Source organism: Kogia breviceps, chromosome 16 (genome assembly GCF_026419965.1).
Source record: "Kogia breviceps isolate mKogBre1 chromosome 16, mKogBre1 haplotype 1, whole genome shotgun sequence".
NCBI lineage: Eukaryota > Metazoa > Chordata > Mammalia > Artiodactyla > Physeteridae > Kogia > Kogia breviceps.
In genome coordinates, this window is record NC_081325.1 from 76,486,040 (window position 1) to 76,509,518 (window position 23,479).

At 45.8% G+C, this 23,479-nt stretch overlaps 1 protein-coding gene across 7 annotated transcripts in view; it reads right to left on the reverse strand.

Moving 5' to 3' along the window:
- Nucleotides 1–2,217: 2,217 nt before the first annotated feature.
- The window catches only part of IRS2 (insulin receptor substrate 2), a 30,947-nt gene continuing 9,685 nt past the window's right edge, over nucleotides 2,218–23,479 (reverse strand). For 3 of the 7 annotated variants that reach the window (XR_010837291.1, XM_067016851.1, XM_059041605.2), the window contains one exon: nucleotides 2,218–4,637. Coding sequence is in view for 3 of the 7 variants with exons in the window: in XM_067016851.1 (XP_066872952.1) it covers nucleotides 4,633–4,637 (5 nt within the window). In the remaining 4 variants the exon portion in view is untranslated. Of the gene's footprint in view, nucleotides 4,638–4,724; nucleotides 5,029–18,973; nucleotides 19,319–19,410; nucleotides 19,705–20,420; nucleotides 23,404–23,479 lie in introns of those variants that run through there. The other 4 variants (XR_010837292.1, XR_010837289.1, XR_010837290.1 and 1 more) reach the window with 4 other exon arrangements.

The following is a 23,479-nucleotide window of genomic DNA, read 5'->3' on the forward strand; positions in this document are numbered from 1 at the left end:
TGGGCGTGACCACTCCTGGGCGTCCTCTGGCCTCGCTGGGTGGTGAAGGTAGGTGGCCTGTGAGGCCACTGCGAGAGAGACGGCAACTTCATTAAAACCTTATCTTTGACTATTGTGGCAGGGGGTGCCAATCTCCGCTCCTCAGCGCACCCGAACGTGTTCATTCCGTGTGAGGACAAGGACCGTGACTCTTGTGTGTTTTGCTTTTTTTGGACAGCGTGGACATGGATGGCAGACATCACCGATGTCTATACTAACCGAGATCACGATAATGGGCTATAACAACAATTCTATCAGTGGGTGAAGAAAATACACAGCCTGGCAATCCTGGATCGCCCTGGCTCATCACATGCACTATCTTCGACGTGGGGCGACGGGAACAGCATCATCAAGATCTAAAGAAGCGACGACCCCCTTTGTCTTTCAACTGGCGGCACTGAAGAGTGGAAATGACAAATAAGTCAAATACCGGTATAGCTCAGGGTTGGACACACAAAAGAAGGAACCGCCTGCCCAAGTAGCCTGCAAACTTGCCAAGTGATCTTTAACCTGGGACTCAGGGGCTTCAAGAGGGGCTAGCTATGATCCTGCCGGGCCCTTGAAGACGGTAACAGCGTCACGAGATCGCCAGGAGCCAATGTGCCTCTTCCAAGCTGACCACTAATGGGTCAGAATCAAACTCTCCCAAAATAGTGCAGGGGGTCCTTGAGCCTTCAGCGCGGGATGCCCTGGAACCTAGCGTTCTCCTCCAAGTTTATGAGTTGGTTTCTGGTGCATAGTTCCAGCATCTTCGGGACTTTGAAACAACTCCTCACTTCTTTACTTACGATCAAGTTTTCTGGGTAAATACACTCGCCAGTTCCTGCCTTGTACGACTCCCTTAGAATGACAGCCCTCTCGTCACGAAAATAGCAGATTTCAAGCATTTTCAACCCTGCAGATCATGCCTTCCTCCCGGGGCCTGACAGGAGCCTCCAGGAACAATCCGTCTAGGTACCAACGGGCCGCACGTCACCGACAAGTTCCCAGACGCCACACAGTGCACGCCAGCCTCGTGACTTAAACGCCATCGCTCGGATTTTTTTTGTTCAAAAGAGACGACACCCATGTCACGGCATTACTATGATGCCCAGGCAAAGCGGAGGTACAGAAAAACGATTTCTAACAAGGAGGTGAAACCGTCCTTGACAGACATTTTCGTATCTTCCACCTCCTGAACTGCACCTCTTGGCTCTGCTGACTTGACTGCCACGTGCTCTGGATGCTATGCGTCCCATGCGTGTGTCTCGGGAGCAGGACGGCGGCCAGCACACGGGCACAGGTTCCGGGCCAGGGCTTCTGCGTCTGGGTCCTGGTTCTGCTGCTAGTGAGCTCTGAGCCCTCCGGCAAGTCCTTTAAGCATCTTGTGCCTCCGTCTCCTCATCTACAAAATGGGAAGGCGGTTGCCCCCACCGAAGGGTGTGAAGGACGATGAAGGAATGAGTATCTGTACACGCCTGAGAACAGCATCCAGCACACAGGCAATGATTCTACATTTGGCGGAGTGAATATTCTTCGTTTTATTTTTTTTTATTTTTTTTAATTTTTTTCCTCCCATCTTAGGAGTTTTATAATATCTTTATTGATTCAGTATTTTATATCAAATCCGCAAACAATTTAAATCTTTTTTTTTTCAGCTGTATCATTTATTGCTGTTAAACCAGGTTCCATGTTATTTAGCTTTTTTTTTTTTTTTTTTTTAACATCTGTATTTGAGTATAACTGTTTTACAATAGTGGGTTAGTTTCTCCTTTACAACAAAGTGAATCAGTTATACATATACATATGTTCCCATAACTCTTCCCTCTTTTGTCACCCTCCCTCCCACCCTCCCTATCCCACCCCTCTAGGTGGTCACTAAGTACAGAGGTGATCTCCCTGTGCTATGCGGCAGCTTCCCACTAGCTATCTAATTTACATTTGGGAGCGTGTATATGTCCCTGCCACTCTCTCACATCGTCACAGCTTTATTCTTCGTTTTATTAACACATCGACTTTGCATAAACGTTGTGATGTGTGGGGTGTTCTCTGGTTTCCAGAATACAAAGATTAAATGAAGAGGTCACACAGTCGCAAAGTGTTTTTAAAGCACCAGGTATTTACTTAACGACTCCAAACACCAGAAGAGTGGCTTGATGTCAAATTCATTATCCACACAGGAAAAAGCATTCTCCAGGCTTTCTTCATTTCATAAATAATGTATTTTATTGTATTGCATATGGCTATTAAGGAGAGCATCCATGATCATCACAGACTAAATACAATGCACTAGTCTAGTTCCATTGCGTCTGGTTTCCAGCAGTGCCATATCGGCCCTTATATACAGCAAGGACAGTGGAAGACAGCAAGAGAAGGTCAGTCTTTTGTCATATCACAATAGCAAGAAATATATTTAACATCTTGATCTCCAGAAACAATACGTACCCCAAAAGAAAACACTGTTTAATGACTGTTAAAGTTTATATAGCAAAAAATATTTTAAATTTAAGGTAAGTCAGGCAAAATGTACAAAGACCCAATATACATTGTGAAGTTTTAACAAACATAACATTTATACATTTTGGTTCCATTCTGTAAACTAAATTAAAAATGTAAATATTGCATATGCCTTTCGTTTTTGAAATGTACAGGATAGAAGAAAATTTAGTATATTATCAACTTTTTACTTCGCTTGTTTAAAGTTGCAGGAGGAACATGAACCATGGGAAGGGTGGCAGGGAGCTACTTAAATACGAGTCAGACGCTGCCATCGGCAGCGCCCATGTTCAGTCCTATCTACGGGGGTGGGGGTGGGGGTGGGGGTGGTTTCCATAGCAACTCCATCCATCCCGAGTCCCAAAACTAAACCAAAACTTTAGGACGTTTTATACATTTTAATAAAGTCTCTCTATATTACACACTGAAAATGACCATAAGCTAACATGGTATATAGTTTACGCACTGTTGTGCTGTGTGATTCTCTAGAAAAGTGAAACTTGGAATATGCTCAGGGCAATCACTTTACATTCAACTTTGTCTTGCGGTACAATCCTCTGTTCTAAAAGGTCAGCGTGGCAGGAGAAAGACTTTTGCATTGCGATTAAATATATGTTTAAGACATTGAATTTTTTGGTCTTCCTCTAGAAAAGCCTCATTTTATGAATGCATTATTCTATAGTGATATCTATCTATATATTTATATATATTTTTCTCCCCCCCCCACAAAAGAAAAAAACCCCAACTCGTATCTCCAACGAATTCGTGTAACCTCTGCAGGGCTCTCAGGGAAGAGGCACTGGGGACCCAGGCACGGGAGGGAGGCTCCCCCAACACGTCAAGGCAGCAGAGAGATGACGTGACATCCTGCAGGTCAAGGGCGGCGGCAGTTTTCCCTGACACCCGCGATAACCGCCACCACACTGATATTTTCAGCACACGGAAAACATGTAAAATAGGGGTAGCCTCGCCGGGAATCTTTTTCACAAGTGTCATGTACTGTAAGATTGTTTTTCTTCTTCTTTGTCTATTAACAACAGAGGGGCCAGAATGCCTCTTTTATCAGTTCCTTTCTTTTCTTTCTTTCTTTTTTTTTTTTTTGTGTGTGTTGTTGTTCAGGGCAGCCTCGTAGCCAGACACAATAGCATCATAGTAAAGATAATACATTTAAAAAGAAATCTGCCAAACCCTTGACCAGTCTTGAACCGCTAGCATGCCTATGTGGAATTTTTGGTTAGAGAAATGCAAGCTCAAGATTAAGGATAGCAGAGACGTTTGAGCTTGTAAATAGGATCAAAGGCGTTTGCAATTTGAAGTACCTACAGAAGCATCCACAGAGAGAGGATTAAACAAGTCTGTTAAAGGTAAAAAGAGATACTCACCCCCTTCCCAGACGCTGCCCCTCCCACCCCCAGCCCCCCCATACAGATGATGGTTTTCCAAAGCAGGTTGCTTCAGTTACATACAAGAAGTGTTATTTTTATCCATCCATCTTCAAAGTCCAATCTCAAATTTCATCTCCCTTGGGAAACGTCAGTCCCACACTGGGCTCCGTCTGTGGGTAAACACGCAGGGACCTGGGGTGGGGTCTGACAAGCAGCTGTGTACCGGGCCCGCTTGATAAGGCAGATGGCCGCACCGGGGACTCACAGCAGAAGAACCCAGAGGTGCTGCCGGCCCCCCGACCACGCCGATCTGGCTTCACCTGGAACTGAGGTAGGACGGTGGTAGTTTCGAGAGGATGCCAGTATTTACCAGATTTTACCACTTTAATGCGAATCGGTAGAATCTCCTAGCATGCTGAGGGATAGATCTGCTTTGCCGAAATGAAAGTTAAGGAGAAATTAAGACACTGGCCACAACGGAAAAGGCCCATGGAAACGTCCAATTTTCTTGTGAATCACTCCTTCCGCTAATTTTGTCGAAAAACAAAGCACAACACGACCAGCACAAAGGACGAATGCCCCCTGTGGGAACGAGGGACAGAGGTGGTTCCACGTCTAATCCAGATGCGTCCACACGTGGTAGTCGCTCAGATTCAAAAGGAAACCGCGAGCATCTTCTTTGCATGTGTTTTCTCTGATGTGTGCCGTCAGGCGGATGAAGCCAGGCAGATCTTCACTCTGAAAGAGGAAAGAAAGAAGTCAGCGGGACTGCTGTGCACACAGAGCCACATCCTATCGTGGGAGACAAGGTCCCTCTTAGCCCACCTTGACCATCTGTGTCACCTTCGGGGAATGATCCACTCTGGGAAGCAAACTTTTACTCATTCCGTTTTCCAGAGACAAGTTCAACGGGTAAACTCCCCTTCGGTCTCCCCAGAAGCAGGGCGACTGGGTTCACAGTGAGCTGTGAGATCCATGAAGTGAGGTTCACACCGTCCATGCGAGAAAACCATTCACGATTCTACCCTTGGGAGAGAGGCTGAGCGACCTGGCAAGGGCCCCTTAAATGCCCAGGTCTTCAGTTCTTCGTGTGGACGGAGGGGGAGACACCACTGCCTTCCTCACGGGGCTGTGGACAGGATGAAAACCACGCCACGTGTCACCGCGTGTTCTCAGCTACACGGATGATGCAGACGTGGGTCACGGTAAGAAAGTGGGAGAAGTGATACGTTCACGCTTCTGCCCTCGGAAAACCCTTCCCACCGGGTACTCTATCCTGTTGCTAAAACGACCCAATATTCAACAATCAGCCCCCGTTATACACCCCCTTCCTCTGCCCTTGGGCGGAGCCGGCGGGACCTCACCAGCTTCAGCTGCTCCCCTCCTTCTGGGCCGAAAGATCAAACTTCCCTAACTTCTTCCCCGTCCCCAATGTTTTCAGCATATTTTTACTGGATGTGTTTGTCCCTTTAGAGGACACACCAACCGAGAGACTGACATTTCACAGCATACTGCCTTTTTTTGCCTTTTTAAGCCTCTCGGCTTTGAAACAAAAATGCCAAGTTGTTCATCACCCCCCACGCTGGTAACTACTCGTTCACATGCGTGCCCGGTGGGTCGCGCCCCACCGTAAACAGGACAGTGTCTTCCTCTGCAGCTGTAGTTACTTGACCTGCACCTCTGAATGCTCCTCTAAAATCACTCAGAATCCCGGGCTCGGCTCTCGCCACGCTCCTCGATTTGCTTTTTTTGTGTGTCTACTTCTTTTCTATTCATCTGGAGTCCAGAGGACTAATCCCAGCCAAGAGACAGACTTCCAGTACCCCAAAGCCAAGAGTAAGCACCTGCCCTGTAGCCAGGCGGCACCCAGACAAGAGCCTGTGTAGACACGTGCTGTCTACACGCAACATAAATACTGTATCTTTTCATGACGTTTTCAAAAGTTCCCTACGATGCGACACTTTGAGGCAGTGCCACTTTATTATTTTTTAAAAAGCTTATGTCCTTTAAGAAATGTAACAAGTAAACTGTTCGGCACATGAAACTTAATGGAGAACAGGGTCCCAAAGTTCCTCTGAAGGGAACATGTGTCTCCGGCTATTGTATTCATTACTGTGATTTCTGGTCCTAAGAGACTCCGGTGGGAACCTGAAGGTTCATATCCCTTAAATACAGGCACATTTGCTAAAATCCACCTGGACTTGAGTCTCACCCCCTAAATGAGTTTGCGTTTTGTCACTCAGGCCCTGACTGTGAAAAGAATCTGAGAGCCACCCTAGAGGCAGTAGTACCCTGTAGGTCCACTTTCAGAAGGTTTCTATTCAGAGTTTATTTTATTTTCACACTGACGATTAGCTAAATGTACCTAATGGTCTCCTGTTAACGCTAAAACCCCATTACCTTGAACACAGCTAAGCAAGTATATTCTTTAATCCCTCAAACTCAAACACACAGAGTTAATTATTGCTGAAAAACGTACATTCCTTTACTGCAAACTCATAGGGCCATGGACATTTTTGCTCTGTTTTTTTTTTTTTTTTTTGCGGTATGCGGGCCTCTCACTGCTGTGGCCTCTCCCGTTGCGGAGCACAGGCTCCGGACGCGCAGGCCCAGCGGCCATGGCTCACGGGCTTAGTTGCTCCGCGGCATGTGGGATCTTCCCGGACCAGGGCACGAACCCGTGTCTCCTGCATCGGCAGGCGGATTCTCAACCACTGCGCCACCAGGGAAGCCCCTGCTCTGTTTTTAAGGATGCTTTATTGCTATGAAATAACTATCATTAGACCGTCATGAGCTCTAATCAAGTTGAATGTGTAACTTCAGTTTCTGGAAGTACAAACACCACAATTGTCAAAACCTTAATTTCCAAGCGTTACCGTTATGAAAGAAAAGAGCTGCTAAGAAGCAAGGAAATAATTCATGCATTTATTCACACCATGACCTTTCAACATTACTTCCAATTCTGCTGCGGTGCAGGGCCTCTGTGAGGCACACGGGAGAATGAGGAGGAAGAGAATAATGGGAGTCACACGACAGCTGTTTTCTGGGCAGGGAAAGAAGCAACTCTTTCAAAGGTGCGCTGCCCTCTGCAAACACCTGCGCTCTGAAGGATGCTCGACTGCAGTCACCAGCAAAGGGAGAAGAAAGCTCTTCCAAAGGCACAAGCGAGGTTCGGGCTGTCGGCCACCCAGTGACTCCACTTGATGTGGGGACAGTAAGGAACATGGCTCCCTAAGATGCTGAGCCACGGGCCGAGCAGCCCCAGGCTTCCACGGAAGGGAAGGGCCAGGGACGTGGTCCCACACGTGGCCAGGGAGAGCCGCGGATGACTGGGGAGGGAGGCTGACCACACACGCACAGGTGCCATCACAGGGAGAGGGGTTCGTTCACGGCACGTGGGAAGGACGTGAGCAGCCTTAGGCCAAGGAGACCAGAAAGAGGACGGCCGCCAGCTCAGAGACACATGTCTGGGCGAGAGCTGTGCAGCGCTTCAAACACATACCTAAGCGTATAGATGTGCCCTGAAGCCAACACCTCGACCCAACACGGAGGCAATCTGTCTCCTACTGGGTCAGGTAACAGTGGCCTTTTGCACGGACACCTCCAGGCAGAGAGCCTCCGCACGGCCCCGGGAACTTCAGTCCACGCCACCCAAGTCACCTGCCACTGAAAGCTCTGGGGTTCACCCCCAACTCACGGGGAGATCCTCCTGCACGCACCCCAGCAAGGACCCTGACCTAGGATCATCAGGAGGGGCCCACTTGGGGAAGATGCCCGGGATAGAGGGCTCAAGTGCGCCAAGCAAGCAGGCTCTCTGCGCTCAGGCGAGCAGCCGGCCAGCAAAGCCAGACCAGCCTGCCACGAACCGCCTCTCACTGCTGTCACTCCGTCCCGCATCCCGCATCCCGGGAAGAAGGGGACGGAGGCAGGAGCGGGGACCTAGGAATGTGAGCCCACTTGTGCCTTTTATTTAGTTACTTTTAAAGTAAGTGAAATTACCCTTCCCCCTGAAAATCAGTCTGGTTCAGCCAACTAGAAAAAAAAAAAATCTTCCAACACTACTAGCCCATCACCCTCAACTGTTAAATATGTATGCTTCGTAACGATGAGATTCCAGTAAAATTTTATTTATTTTATGACCTATGTTAATCCTGCTAGAGGCAAAGAACCAATGATTAATTTCACAATTCCTCCACAGTGAATATCATGAAGATGGGAGACATTCGCTGAATTGTGAGGGTACAGGGGCGACACAAAGAAGAAACAAAGGCCAGAACCGCGTGTCGCTGGTGAACACAATTACAGAGCAACACACACCAGTTCTGAATCTGCTCCTAGACGACATGCTTCTAAAATAATTTAAATTTATTGATACACATTGCATTTATGGTATAATTACACACTGTACTGTTCTGTAGCTTAGACATTGCTTCGTAAAGAAACTCATTCATGGAAAGCATCAATCTAGAGTTACTTGATTAAAAAAACAAAACAAAACTTTCAGCACAAAGACTGAAGTTGTTCCATACGGCGTGTCATGCAGCCCAGCTATCCTTTTCCTTTTCGCTCTGTGACATACGACAAATGACGTTCCTATGAGGGATACAGTCCCTTATGCAGTTATCGTAACTCCCTGGGGACCAGCGCTAATTCTGCTCTTTCTCTTCCATTTAAAAGACCAATCAGAATGCAAATGAGCACGGGTGTTGTCAACAAAGGCCCCACAACCAATTTGCTCTATTTTACCAAAAAAAAAGAAAGAAAACAATCACTGAAAAACTCTGCCCTTGAGACCAGTGGGGAAGCTCCCTAGCCACGGGAGGCTCAGATGTCAGAACACAGCCACGTCACACCACCGCTGAGCTGGCCTCCAAGATTGCAAACACTTCAGTGGACAATGCAGTGAGCATTGGGTCAAGAAGGTTTTAGAAATAAATTGGGTAAATGTGCTCTGGCAAACTCAAGCAGCATTCTGGGACATGTTCTGACTCACAGCTCTTTTTTTTTTTTAATGATTTCTTATGATTATTTGGGTTTGGATGCAGACAGAGTCCCATGTGGGGCTCCATGGCACAGCAGGAGGGAACGGGGCCTCGTCTCATGGGCCTTTGGTGAGCAGCACTGGACAAAACAGACAGGAAAACCATGTAGCAGGTACAAATGACAATATTTTCAGGCAGATCTGAATGAGGAACAGCGCAGACACTGATTTGCATGTGACAAAAATGAAACATTATACTTCTTAAAATTAAAATTTATATTTCTAGTAGCAACTATGATTGAAAACAAAATAAACCCTATGGCGAGCCCAAACATGTCCTTCAGGTCCATTGAGACTTTTTATGTTAAACACAGAGTGACGGGAGAAAATAAACTTTTCTGTTACATGAGAAATTCCTAGAAAAGTCACCCTGATAATTCAGTATCTCCTCACTTTACTCGAAGCAAAAACACTCTTAGAATATACAAAAAAAAAAAAGTAAGGTCGGGTGTGATAACAAAGAAGCCGGGGTTCTAAGAAAAACGGTTACTTGAACTTTGCAAGTGGAAAAAAAAAATAAATAACTTAAAAGGAAAATACGGAAGCACAGTGTCCCCAGGACAAGCGGGCTCAGTAAGTGACTTCACCAACCTGACTCATGAAAGATGTAGAAGCTTCCTGGAGTTGAGCTCATCATTTCCACCGACAATTGAGATCATTTCATCCTGAATGCGGGTTATTAAAGACATTGTCCAGCATCAAGTTGCAACTTGATGTTAATGACACAACATGAAACAGGATGAAACCGCCAAGTTTTCGCATGCGGCTGGGGTTAATGAAAGGCATCTCTCCTTCTTTAGCTCTTGTTTAATCCTTCACATAAGACCTTGTCTTAATCACCAAAGACTGGAGCAATCAGGCGTCCTAGACTGTTATCGCACTTCCAATCTCCCCCCCGTTGTCCAAGTTCCACCCACAGCAAACCAGCATAAATAAACTTCATCGTGAACAGCCTACACCAGCTTTATGTTGTAATACTTAAGTATTCATTCCTTTTCTGTTTGTTATTGAAAAGCCTGGTGTGTGGATCCTATAAGCTACCCTTTCATGGCAAGACTTTTCTAGCATCATCAGAGGAATATTATCGTGCCCTAACGCAAACACCCGAGAGGCAAAAATGTCCCTAAATTGCTGGTGGACCCTTCTCTTAAATTATGAAACGTCAGACTTTTCTAGGTAAAAACCAGATGAGGGAGCCTTGGTGACTTGCCCGCTGCTTTGGAGCTGATCAGCAGGAAAGGACGATCCTTAACTTCTCCCAGATCTCTCCTCACTGCTGCAATGGGGACCGACAGTGCAGCCCCCATTTTTGCAAATAAAAGACGGGAGGACTCGGGAAGGAGTGAGAGGAGGTCTGGAACTTCCATTTGGGTCGGGGAGTTTAAACCTTCACACGGTACCATCAACTGTTTATAAACTCCCCAAAGACACCGAACCCTGCACACTGTGCATTTCTGCTTCGTGCACCTATCTCTCCTGCTGGTCAAGGGGCTGGACCACCTCGGTCCGCAGCATACAGCTCATGCCTGGTCCGTCCTTCACGAAGCTCTGACGAGCTAAACAGAAATAAAAACCCATGTGGTTTATGCCATTTCTCATAGCAGAAAGGTAGAATAAAATCTTCTAAAGAAGCACAGAGCTTTAGGACTGTCTGAGGCCCAGGAAAAAAGAAAACCTTTGTCATCTCACACGACAGTGGCCTTCTAAGAGAGAGGTCAGCAAAGTACGGCCAGATCGGGTCCTTGCCTGTTTCTGGAAATAAAAGTTTTATTGGAACACAGCCACGTTCACTCACTTGGACACGGCTGTTTCTCACTTTAACAGTGGAGCTGAGTGATGGTGACAGAGACATTGTGTCCCAGGACACGAGGAAGATGAGGAGGGAAAAGAAGGGTAAATTTGTGAAAGTGACAACATATATTTATTTCCATCTGCGTGTTACACCTGGAGACTAATTGATACCCCCTCTGAAAATTATCGGCAGGCTTACGCGCTTCAGAGATGCAATCCCATTGACTTAAAAGCCTGCTATCCTGTTACAGACCCTACTGAGGAGGAAGCAGGTCATAAAATCATTTATGAAGCTAGCACACACTTTAGGAATTAGTTTTCCTGACTCTTCATTTGATATTCCATGCATAATACCACAGTACCGAATAAATCTGATTATTACTAACTATTATCCTACAGTACTACCCCGTCAACTTGAACCTAAGTAAAGTTATATACGTTAGATCTGCAATTCAGAAAGGGCCCAAATCTCTTCTCTTGCTTGAGTCATTTGACAAGGTGACTGTAGGTATTATGTTCCTACCCTCTGAAACAGTATTTGGGCCAAGGGATGGAACTTGCATTAAAATTGCAAATATCCTATGAACGGTGTAATTCTCCCTCAGGTGTACATATTTGGTACTATACAAATGTTTATATTGTGTCTATCTGAGGTCCTCAAACCTCAATATCATAGTTTGCCTATAAATTTAAGGGAATGTAGAATAACAGTTTGTTCAAAAATAGATCCATCCCCAAATATCCTGTTAGGTATCATTTCAAGTGAACCGTTCTTTCCTTCGAATATTTAAATATTTAACAGTTGCTGCTGGGTTTTCCTCGTTTTATCATTTGATACCTTTTTTGTTTTTATTAGTGAAACTGAAATAAGCATTTTCTGGAAATCTGAAATTATGCCAAATGTAACTCAAATCACCTCTATAGAGTATCACTAACAGGAAACGTACTTACGAGTATAGTTAAAAAGGTACACCTTCAGGAATCTGAACTTTACTCTGGTTTATACATAATGATAATGCAATAATCTGGAAATGTACTGAAAACGGGATTTGTGAAGTGCTTAACTGTCATTAAAGAAAGAAAAGAAGAAAAGATGAGAAAAAGCGGGGGAAACATATTGTGACCCACCGCCAGCCCAGCCAGTGACCCGAGCTGTCTTGCTGGGCACAGACCCACAGGGTCTGAGCAGCCTCAGCCTCCAGACCGCGAGTGAATTCTCTCCCATGGATGCCACCTGCCCGAGACGGACGCCAGCGTCCTGGCTCGGGGGGAAGAACACACCTCGTGCAGACGGGCACCTGGCCTTGACATCGAGATGCGGGGTCTCCCAGCAAAAAGGAGGCTGAGGGCCGGCACAGGTGGACACCCAGTCCTACCAGCGGCCACCTCAGGAGCCTTGCTGGGAGCTCAGGAAGGACTCAGGGCAACCGTCCCCACGGCTCCAGGACGGCGCGTGGAGAGCCGCTGGCCCCTCCAGAGTCAGGGTCCCCAGGCCCAGCAGGCAGCACCCACCAGGGTGTTTCCCTGTTAGGAAAATGGCAACATTATTCTTCTGGCCTGGATTTCTCACTGGGCATGGGGAAACTACCAAAAGAGATTTTATGCACACAGTATACAACTAAGGAGTACAAACAGAAAATACATATATACACGCACACAAATTGTTTTTTCCACAAACAGTAAGCACGTGCTGCTGGCAGGATGTGCACCTTGGGGCCGGGTCCCTTCTGCCTTCTTCCCGCCCCTTTAAACGGTGTACACGTGTAACCACGCGCTGCGTTGTGAATGACAAAGCCCTAGGCCGGGCAGCCCTGTGCACCGCGAGTCTCTGAGCACATCCACCTGCCGTCGCACGGCTTCTCCTCCATTCAAAACTACACCCACGAATGACATCGCCAGCAACTGCAACTTCAAGCAGTAAGTAAACAAGCCATGAACGCACAAACACGAGGGCGAAGAGCTCTCGGAAGAAAATGAATAAACTTGTTTTCATTGGCTAGAAGCAGAATTGTTTCTTTTTTTGGGGTGGGGGGGTAACTCAGGGCCATTTAAAGCTAACAATTCTCAGACGCTGCCCAGAGCCCCCTGCCTGGGTGCTTTCTGCACGCCTCGTGCACGGGCCGCGCGTGTCTCTGCCTCACCGAAGAACGCACACGTCCCTCTCCGCATCGCACGGCCCGCGAGCAAGATGCCGGCAGCCGGCGGCGCCCCAGCTAGGCGGGGCCACGGGGCACAGGACCTCTAGTCTCTCGGGGGTCACACACGGCGGTGCCCCAAAATGCAGATAGACATTTAAATTCCTCTGTAAATCCCTCTGTGGCCGATGAGCGCGATTTACATCCCAAAGGAGTACCCCTGGTTGAAATTTCAGGAATGAAAAGTGGAACGTGCGAAGTTACAGACCATCTTTATCAAGTGCATTTGCTAAAAAATAAAGTAAGACAGCAGCAGCCGACAGCCACGCCTTCCCAGGAAAGCGGGGCCAGGGAGACCCAGGCCCCCGGTGCCGCAGGCTGCAGACCAGCCCCAGCTTCCCCGGCAGGGCGGTGCCCGGACCAGCCAGGTGAAGCCGCCCTGCACGCTCGTTCAGCCCACATGCTGAAATGTTTTTAACGTCCTTCACAGCGTGAGCCTCAGCGGGGTACACCTGCCGAAGAGAACCTGTGCAGACTTGTCAGAGCCTAACCTAGACATTCTACTTGCTCATTTGCTGGGAGGGACCCCGCACACCAGGGGCCTCGGACCCGGGACTTTCAACGTGCCACCGGGAGATCCGCAGAAGCCCGTGGTTGGAAACTTCGGCCCCCAGCCCCTCCTGGAGGGCCCAGGGCCACCAGCTGTCAGACACGGAGCAGGGAGGCGCCTGCCGCTGCCTCCAGGTGGGAAGCCTTCATGCGGGGGGGCTGGAGGGCACCCAGTCCTGTCCAGACGGTGACACACAGGGGACGCTGCTGGGACACCCCTGATCACAAACCCGTCTCATCCTTCCCTCTTCTCCAGGGAGAAGGCAGAGGCAGGACCGAAATACCCAGCGACATAAAGACAGCTCCCCCAAACTGCTGAAGGCTTGGAAAGGTGGGAAACGATCCATCCACTCGGTGTAAAGACGGCATTTCTTACCGATCCACACGAAAACCTTCCCAGGCTCCAAAAGCCGGGCAGGGTTTCTCTACGACTTTTAAGAATGGATTTAAAGAAGACATGCCGGGCTTCCCTGGTGGTGCAGTGGTTGAGAGTCCGCCTGCCGATGCGGGGGACGCGGGTTCATGCCCCGGTCCGGGAGGATCCCACGTGCCGCGGAGCGGCTGGGCCCGTGAGCCGTGGCCGCTGAGCCTGTGCCCCGCGACGGGAGAGGCCGCGACAGTGAGAGGCCCGCGTACCGCAAAAAAAAAAAAAAAAAAAAAGAAGACATGCCTTCCCAACCACCTCTTTAGGAATCAAAAACACAAACTCCAGACTGAGCAGACGACCACCTGAGAGACCACAATGACGCCCAATACGTCACACACACACAGGCCCCTCCCCTCCAGAAGAGTGTCACGTGGGCAGGGATGTGTCCCGTCCGGAGAGATCACTTCCGCCTTTTCACAGTTAGCAGCTTTCTGATCTTGTGACACTCGGTCTATATGAATTAACATAAAATAACTTATTTTTCTCCATTCTCCTTAGAGGGCAGCTGGCCATTTTGCAAAATCTACTCGTTGTATCTATCGAACTGAATATGAATGGGGCGTAGGCTTCAAAGTGACCTAAACAGCGAGTAAAGACACAGAGTAAACTTGCCCATTCATTGTAACTTTTACTATATTTACAAATTGGTTGTTTCAATATGCTCACATAAAGAAATATTAATATTTAGCCATTGTCATTCTTTGGAGATAAGCTTGAATTGGATCCTTATTTGACAGTATTTGTATTTTTTGGATTTTGTGGGGGGTTTTTTGGGGCAGAAGAGGGCAAGTGCTATTCACTAGTACTTTTGTCATTGATTTTATTCTCTTTCAACAACCAAAAACTTGAGGGAAACAATTGTAAAACTCAAGTGAAAGAAATCAAGTCTAATTCTAAAGTATGAGTATACAGTATTTCTATGACTTTATTACTTATAATAAAAAGACTTGAAATGTGTAAAAAAATTCGTTGTTTCAATATGCTCACATAAAGAAATATTAATATTTAGCCATTGTCATTCTTTGGAGATAAGCTTGAATTGGATCCTTATTTGACTTGCCCATACTTCACACATTTTGCACAGATCTGACAAGACTACGCATGAATCAAGTTATTTACAAGTCTACGCTAGCGATCTGCTTGTAGGGCGAGCGTGGCAGACACAGAGGGGCGAGCACAGCCCCCCCCCGGCCGTGTGTCCCCGCTGAGACCCCGGGTGTCGGTCACAAACCTCCCCCCAACACGAACACGTAGTCTCCCGCCATTCGCCCCTTCCTGCCCTGATTCCTTACACATCAAATTCTGAAGAATGACTTTAAGAGACCCACGAGCATAGGCGTGTTTCCTAAAATATACACTGGACAGAGAAAATGCAAATTTCACACTTCCGGTCTGGACAAAGTAATAGCAACCCCTACGGGAAGGAATAACTATTAATACAGTAGAAATAAATAATTAGGATGAGATCGTCATTCTTCTCTTGTTCGAATGCATGAGCTTCTTTAAGACAATTCCTGCAGACCATCCCTTTTTTACGTATCTCAGAAAAATTAAGTAAAACCGAGCTTACGTTCTAAAGGTAGACTTAAACCCATGTCAAGTCCTTAAAGTGACATAAGCTACAAATAGCCACAAAGTCCACGTACTAAGGGGAGCGGTTTCTCCACAGACAGGCTAGAAAGAGAGGAGGGTCTTTTTTTTTTTTTTTTTTTTTTTTTTGCGGTACGCGGGCCTCTCTCACTGTTGTGGCCTCTCCCGTTGCGGAGCACAGGCTCCGGACGCGCAGGCGCAGCGGCCACGGCTCACGGGCCCAGCCGCTCCGCGGCACGTGGGATCTTCCCGGACCGGGGCTCGAACCCGCGTCCCCTGCATCGGCAGGCGGACTCTCAACCACTGCGCCACCAGGGAAGCCCAGAGGAGGGTCTTTATACCACACACGGTACTAGCTTTTCTGGACGACGCCTTCCACCCCTTAACTCCAAGCTCACCCCCACCGGTGCTTTCACGTTGAGGCCCAATCTCCATGAAATACATGGAATAATGACTTTTCTATCATTGTAGTTTCCCAATCAGCTGGTGAAGGAAATCAATTTGTTGCAGAGCAAGCACACTGTGCGGATGGATGCCCTGGGGAGGGGGGGTTGGGAATAACTGATCCAATTTTTCAAAGGAAGCCACTGGGGGGTACTGAGAAGCCACAGCACCAGGCAGCAGCGAGCGGGCCAGAGAGCATCGTTCCCTACAGCCCGGCAGAGGCTCCCCCGAGGTCCACTGCTAGACCCCTTCACCCTCGGGTGGTTCCTTTAAAAAATAAGGGTAAGAACAAGAACGTTCCCTCCTTGGAGGTTCGAGGATGAAACACCACCTAAACATGTTATAAGGTGCTTTACAAATATGTCTGTGGAACTGAGCATGTAATTCCATGACTACACACTTGTGCTTTGATGGCACTGTTTCTCTTGTGACAATTTCCCTCTGCCTTCCCCAGTGCAATGACATCTCAGCATCTTCCTTCCCCCAGAAACTTTTAGGTCTTTTCACCTTTTACATAATATTTTTGAGAAAGTTAAGTCAAGAGTTGACATATACCACACTAAGTGAAAAAAGATGCTATGGCGAAATGATACGAAAAGTTTTTAAACACTTCACGTACTGTCCCAAAGGAACTGTATTTTCCGTCTTCGCTGTTGAACATGAACAAAGTCTTTACAGTGGTTGACCAGGCTCTACATGTCACAGTTCATTGTTAGTTCCTCCTCATCACCTACTACTCTCTCCCTGCTCCCTCTTGGTCAGCTACATGGGTCTCCTTCTGATCCTGGGACACACCAGCAACTTTCTGCCTCAGGGCCTTTGCACAGTTAGTCATTCCCTTTGCTCATATGGACTCTCCCCCTAAATATCTACAGGACTTGCTTCCTCTCCACCTTCTCCCTCTCTCTTCCCTGCTTTGTTTCCTGGAGCACTTGTTACAACCTATACTACTTCATGCTCCAAACACATGTCAACATTACATTTATTTCCTTGGTCTCAAAGGTAAGCTTCAAGATTCGGTACTTTTGGTTTTGGGTTGTTTGGTTTTTTTTGTTTTTTAGCTTGGAAGCCAAACCTCTTTCTTTCTAACCTGCACTGTAATATTTTTCAAATGGGTTAAATAGTTTTAAAATATGCAACATGTCACAATTAGCATCTCTGTAATGAAAAAATAAGAAAATGTAACCATTTGGTTAAATCTGAAAGCTGAAGGAAGATCTAACCTTTCCGGCCTCTGTCTCTCCTGCCCCACAGGCCACCTTTCTGTCCTCCCAAGGAGCCCTTAAGGGAAGTTTCTATCATTTCTTTGTTGGATTTTTCGGGGAAAAACATAAAACACACACTTTTAAAAAAGGCTCAGAGCTGCCTGCACGTGGTTTCAGGTGTGTCTTAAGAAAACAGAACTCTACTTGGAAATTAATAGGACGTCTGAAAATTCAGCAATTTTGAAGCCTATACTATAAATAGAACTGTGATCACATGAAATGTCTGTGGATCATTTATGAGGAAAAAAATTACCTAAAATCGAAACGTTGACTTCTCATGGACGGGCAGCCGCACTGAACACATCTTATGTGTGAGTTTTCTCAGCTTCGCAGCTACGGATGTGTAGGGAAAGGTGCTAAGAGCAGGGGTGAGTTCTCGGGAAGCTTCCCATCGCACAGGCTACAGGTGAGCCTCCTTCTTCAGCAAGAGCTGAGGGTGAGCAGGGAAGACTCAGAAGGAATGGGAAAGGGAGTCCACTAACCTAGTGAAGTTTCTGGAATCCGAAGGCTAACAGCAAAGACAGAGCACAGAGAAATACTGGGAGTTCTGAGGCAAGGCTACCCAGAGCTCAGAGAGGCTGAGAGCTCGGAGCCGGGGCCCAGCAGGATCAAATCTGTGGTTTCTCAGAGGAGAAAACTGATGTGGAAATTCCACTTCACTGGATGGACCCCAAGTGTGGGAGGGGGGGAACGGGGGCACTACACGTTCGAGTGGTTCCACCAGCCTTTTCCAGGAAGCAAGGACACCAGCAGTCCCAGCAGGGACAGCCGATCCCGTGTCTTTGGCCAAGAACGGCTCAAGAATAAATTCAAAGATGAATTCTGAACATCCCAGCCGAACAGCACGGACTCCAGACTCGCGAAGATGCATGCTTATCACCCAGAGTTATTCTAGGAACTGAGTTAAACGCTCCACGCGTTTAACTTGGGTTAAACTTGGGTATTTTACTGCAGTGCTTATTTCATTGAGAACTAAATCTACTCATAAACCAGCACTACCCACAAGCTAAACTGCAAATAACAGTAAGAAGTAAAACGGAATTAAGATCTGTCCGTGCTACCGCGTCTTTAGAATTTTGATTATTACCCTCAGCACCAAAATGTCATTCTATCAATATTTGGAAGCTACTGTAAACTTTCAACTTGAAAAGAAAATGTTCACTTCAAACATTTGTCAAAATAAATAAAATCGAAAGAATGTTTCAAAATTCATGAATGTATTTATAGAAGTGGTCAATATTTCATATCGAATATGTCCACACGGGTCATTATTAAAAGTTTAATTTTTTTTTGTTTATTCAACCAGTTAAAGTGAGTTTTCTGAAACTGACTGAGATAAATGTCCACTCGTGGTTTTATAATATTCTAAAGAAAGAAGAAATACAGATTTTGCAGTTTCGCAACGAAGATATTCTGCGAAAACGCACCTAAATATTTTCAGCTGAACTGTACATTTCTTATAAGTCTAATTGGTGAAGTGAGAAGAGTTCTTTGTATTAGTTTCACCAAACTTATTTGATATAAATACTTGATAAAGTATTTTTAAAAAAAATTTGATATAACTGGAAGAGCTTATGAGTAGCTCATGGATTTGTTTTGTTTCATTCGCGTAATACCAAAAGTATTATTTTAGGTCCCTTTCATGCTGGAAAACATTTTTAAAATTACCTGCATCACATTAAGAATAAGACAGAAGCATGACACCACCACAGATCACAGTAGCAAATTATCTTTAAAAAAAATGCATCCAGGCTGTGGTATAAGAAACTCACCACTTTCCCTTTCTAGGAATTCTTGTTGCCTTAGTACTTCAGGAGCTCTGGCTGTACGTCCATCTCTAATTTTCAAACAAAATCAACGTGCACAACAGCCTCTAGTCCATGCCCTGTTTAATCCTGCTTACTGCCTGGAGCTTCTAAAGTACTATATGCACAGTTTTTAAATTTTAGTGAAGAACGTCCTGGCCTGTTTCCAAAACTTCTCCCCCGCCTCACAATTCCCTCCATCCATCCGTCCGTCCGTCCGTCCGTCCATCCATCCACTCATCGACCCACATCGGGCTCCGGAAGCCCTACAGGAAGAAAGCAGCAGGGGACCACAGGCGGCCTGAGCTGGGCCTGGCAGGGCAGAAAACGGCTGTGTCATTCACATGACGGGTTGGGGAGGCTTCTACCACCTGAGGATCCACGGGCATCAGATAGTCACTGACCTCAGCCTCTATTTTCAGTTGCTTTCCATCACCAGCACGGGGCCGGGCAGCCAGAGCTCCGTCCCAGGTCCTCCGAGGAAGACGAGTTTTCACAGAAGGGAATCCCGAGCTCATCCAGGGAAAGACGACTGGGTTTATTTACAAACATTCCCCATATGGCACATCAGCATCTTTATTCCTGTCCGCCTTCCACCTAGCTGGGAAAGGGCTCCACAGAGCAGTGCCCGGAGACGGGGTCCTCTGAACTTTGCCTTCTTCTTATCCCGAGAAGCCCTTTCATCACTCCATTCATTCCTGATAAGGGGACAAGCATTGCAGTTCTGTTATCCTGCGCCGCTGGCCGACAGCGACAGCGCTGCTGGGTGGATTACTGGCGCGCGTGGCTTCTCATGGCAGGCGTGTGGCCCCGAGGCCACCGTCTGCTAGGAAGGAAGTGCTCTCTCTGCAGATGCTGGAGAGACCGGCAGCTCGTGTAAACACAGCCCTGAACCACTCCCCAGAGCACAAGGCTACATATTTTCAAACGTGGATAGCTGTTGTGTGAACTGTTACGTCCGTGTCTTCTTTTATGCCTTTCAAAGGGGGGTTAGCATCACATCTTAGGAAGGCAGTGCCTTCTGAAAAACCATTTCTCATCCCATAACAATGGAGTTAAATAAGTTTTTTCTCGGAAACAAATAAAAGATCTTAAAAACAAGGAGGACACTGGTGAGATAATCCACTCCGCAGAAGATCACCACCTAGCAACCACTGATTATTCATGGGTCCTCAGGCAAATTCTAAAACTGTTCGTTTTCAAATAGACTCATCATCAAATAGAGTGACGACTCATCATGAAACAGTTTCTTAGGAAACTGCTAATGGCCTTATTCACAATGACAAGTACAGGATATTTCACTTAGAGAAGAAATACATCTTAAGGACCCCTCAAGGAATGACTGAAAACACAGCCCCACTGGATGTCAGATCAGTGGCCCAGGATGACCCACTGATAAAGAAAAAGGACTTACATTTTCCCAGATCATAGAGGCCTTTCGATGTGAATTATCCCAAGAATTTTCTTTCTTCCTCTTCTTCTTTTTTTTTTTGAAACACAAGTAAGCATATGATCTTGAACGCTCGCCAGGACTTCACCCTTCCGCCACATCAGAAAACACTGCCCACATGGGGACCAGTAGCCTAATTCTCTTACAGGATTCTTCCTTATTCGAGTGTCTGCTTTTCTCTAGCTCTGACCACCAGCATACCTTGTAGTATATGCATGAAGCAATTTCCTGCAAGGCTCCAAAATAAAAAGACAAATAGCACTTCTACAAACAATAAATCATTCTAGAGGGAACAGGCCATATCCTAGGAGAAAGGTATTCATCTCCACACAAAGGCCCACAGAGACAGAGCAAACCCTATTCTTTCCTGATAATATTTACAAACATCTCTACCCACTAATTAAATCAGTGACCTTGGAAAAGACACCCGACCTCCCTCGGCCTCTGTTTTCACAACCTTAAAATGAGTTACATTAGACCGATGGCTCTCAACTCCTCTCCCTCAAAATGACCTTGTATTTTTTTTTCCTGTCACCACCCTGTGTGGAGAGAGTTTTCAAGTATTTGGTGTTGCAGGGGGTGGTAGCTTATCAAGTACAATATACAGTTTGCTTTACTAAAACAAAGATAGCTGGAGGAATATAAGTTTTCCAACTCTGCAGACCACTGGAAGTCCAGGAAGAGAGCCTGAGAACCCCCAGAAGAGAAGACCAACCAACGTTCTGATTCACCTCTAAAATTCACCGACATCACGAGAGCTTTGAAAACAATGTGGAATCCTGAGCTCTTCAAACTGGCAGGTGTGGAAACCAGTTTTAAAAATGAGGGGGACTTCCCTGGTGGTCCAGTGGTTAAGATTTTGCCTTCCAACGCAGGGGCTGCGGGTACGATTCCTGGTCAGGGAGCTAAGATCCCACATGCCTTGTGGCCAAAAAACCAAAACATAAAACAGAAGCAATATTGCAACAAATTCAATAAAGACTTTAAAAATGGTCCACATCAAAAACAAAAACAAGAGCGAGCTTTCTGAAACTAACATAATCTTGTAAATCAACTGCACTACAATAAAAATTTAAAAATTAAAAATATAAATTTTTTAAAAATGACAGAGCTCTCCTTTATTGTCCAGTCTTCCTGCTTAGCTGTCCCCATCTTACTCTGAATGAATGACGTGTGGAAGAAAAGAGAGAGAAATTAAGTAACTGCCACCAAGTGAAATAAAAACCCAACTGGTTAACTTGAAAGCTGCCTAAGGCGGATCTACAGTAAAATCCCAAGGTCACTATTGTATATGAGCTTCCAAAGTAGACAGTGTGTAGGACTTGGATAAAATGGGATACAAAATAAAGAGCACTGGTAAAACAGCATCTTCGTGTGGTTCGACCCACCACTACCCTTTTCTGTCTCAGGGATTTCCCGGGCAAGTCACTGGGACTCTCTAAGCTGCAGGTTCCTCGTTCCAAAAATGGAGATACAGGCGGCCCTCCTAGGACACAGGGCTTTTGGAGTATTGCGTGAGACTCTATGTATGAAAATGCCTTAACGCTATAAAGTGAAAAAAAAAAACACGTTTTGGATTTCAAACATTTCTTTCGATTGAAAGGGGAGAGGGGCATGCAACTATCTTTCAATATTGATCAGAACAATGGTTACGTTTTCATCACCTCATCGACTTTAGTAACATTCTTTCAAAATCATTCACTGTCCACCAAGTGTTGGGGACTGTTAGTTACACTTATAATTTGCAGGCAAAAGACGGGTGGATTTAAGTAAGTACTTTTGAATTTGCATAGAGAAAAGCACTATGTTGCATTCATAAATATTAAAGATTATGCACTGATTCTATGCAAAAGTGTAAGTCATTCTTGAGCTACACATATGGATTTTAAGGTGATCATTAAAATCACTAGTATAATGAACTCTATCATAATGCCTTTTTTATTTCACATTGGAAAGATTGGAATTTAGAACTATACCATAATAACTCACTCAAGCAGTTGTACTAACAATACCATACGGATAGATTAAAGTAACAGTAAAACTGTAGTTATACTTAAGGTTATAAAGTTTTAACACGATTAGAGAACACATTATTATTCCGTATTGGAGCTTCAATTATAAAAGTAATATCCACATCCAGCCTCTTGGGACACAACTGGATGAGATATTATGAAACTACACACATGTACACACACACACACACACACACACACATCACCCCAAAATAGTAATTATTTATTTCCCCCAAATTTGGTACTCTTTAGAATTGATACTAAAAAGCCCAGTATTTACAAACTGCTGTACATGTCATCATTCATCTTTGTGGTAGATTGCGGACCTCACAACATTTGACCAAATATTCCACGTTTCAGTAAAAGCACCATAAGCAAATCTCGTCTCTGGGCATAAGTAAGAAAACTGGGCCAGGTCTGAAGACACATTTGCCTGATCAACTTGTACAAAGTCTCTGGACAGGTAAAAGCGCCTTGATACAAATTTAGTATGTCCTAGTCCAACAGAAAAGACATCCAGGGCCGCTAACTTAACCACTGTATAATTTGTAAAAGTGCAGCCTGTAAGTCTTAACCCAATTCCATTTCAGGAGAATGCAATGAGTTCAGTTCTGATGCAATGAATTCAATTAAATGAGACGGCCAAGCACAGAAGTATCTTGTATTATTCGCACCCACAGAGCAAAATGCCAGTGTCCAACATGGACTCCAGCTCTCCCCATTCACACTTCCTTCTGTGCCCGTTATTTCAGTGCACAGTTAATGTAAATCTCTGCAGCCATCTAGAAAGCAATGGAATAATCAGGAGCAATTATCAGCCTCAGCATTTCCTCGGTCTTGAGTGACGACTTCACCAGTTCTCTTCAGAAAAAAATCCACCACTGAACTCTGTCTACAACAATCGACCTTGAGTGATTCACAATCATCACTGCCACCTTGAAGAATACGTTCAAATTAATGAAATTAACACAGAAAGAATCTTCCCACTGAAATGTGGCTCTTCTCATAAAA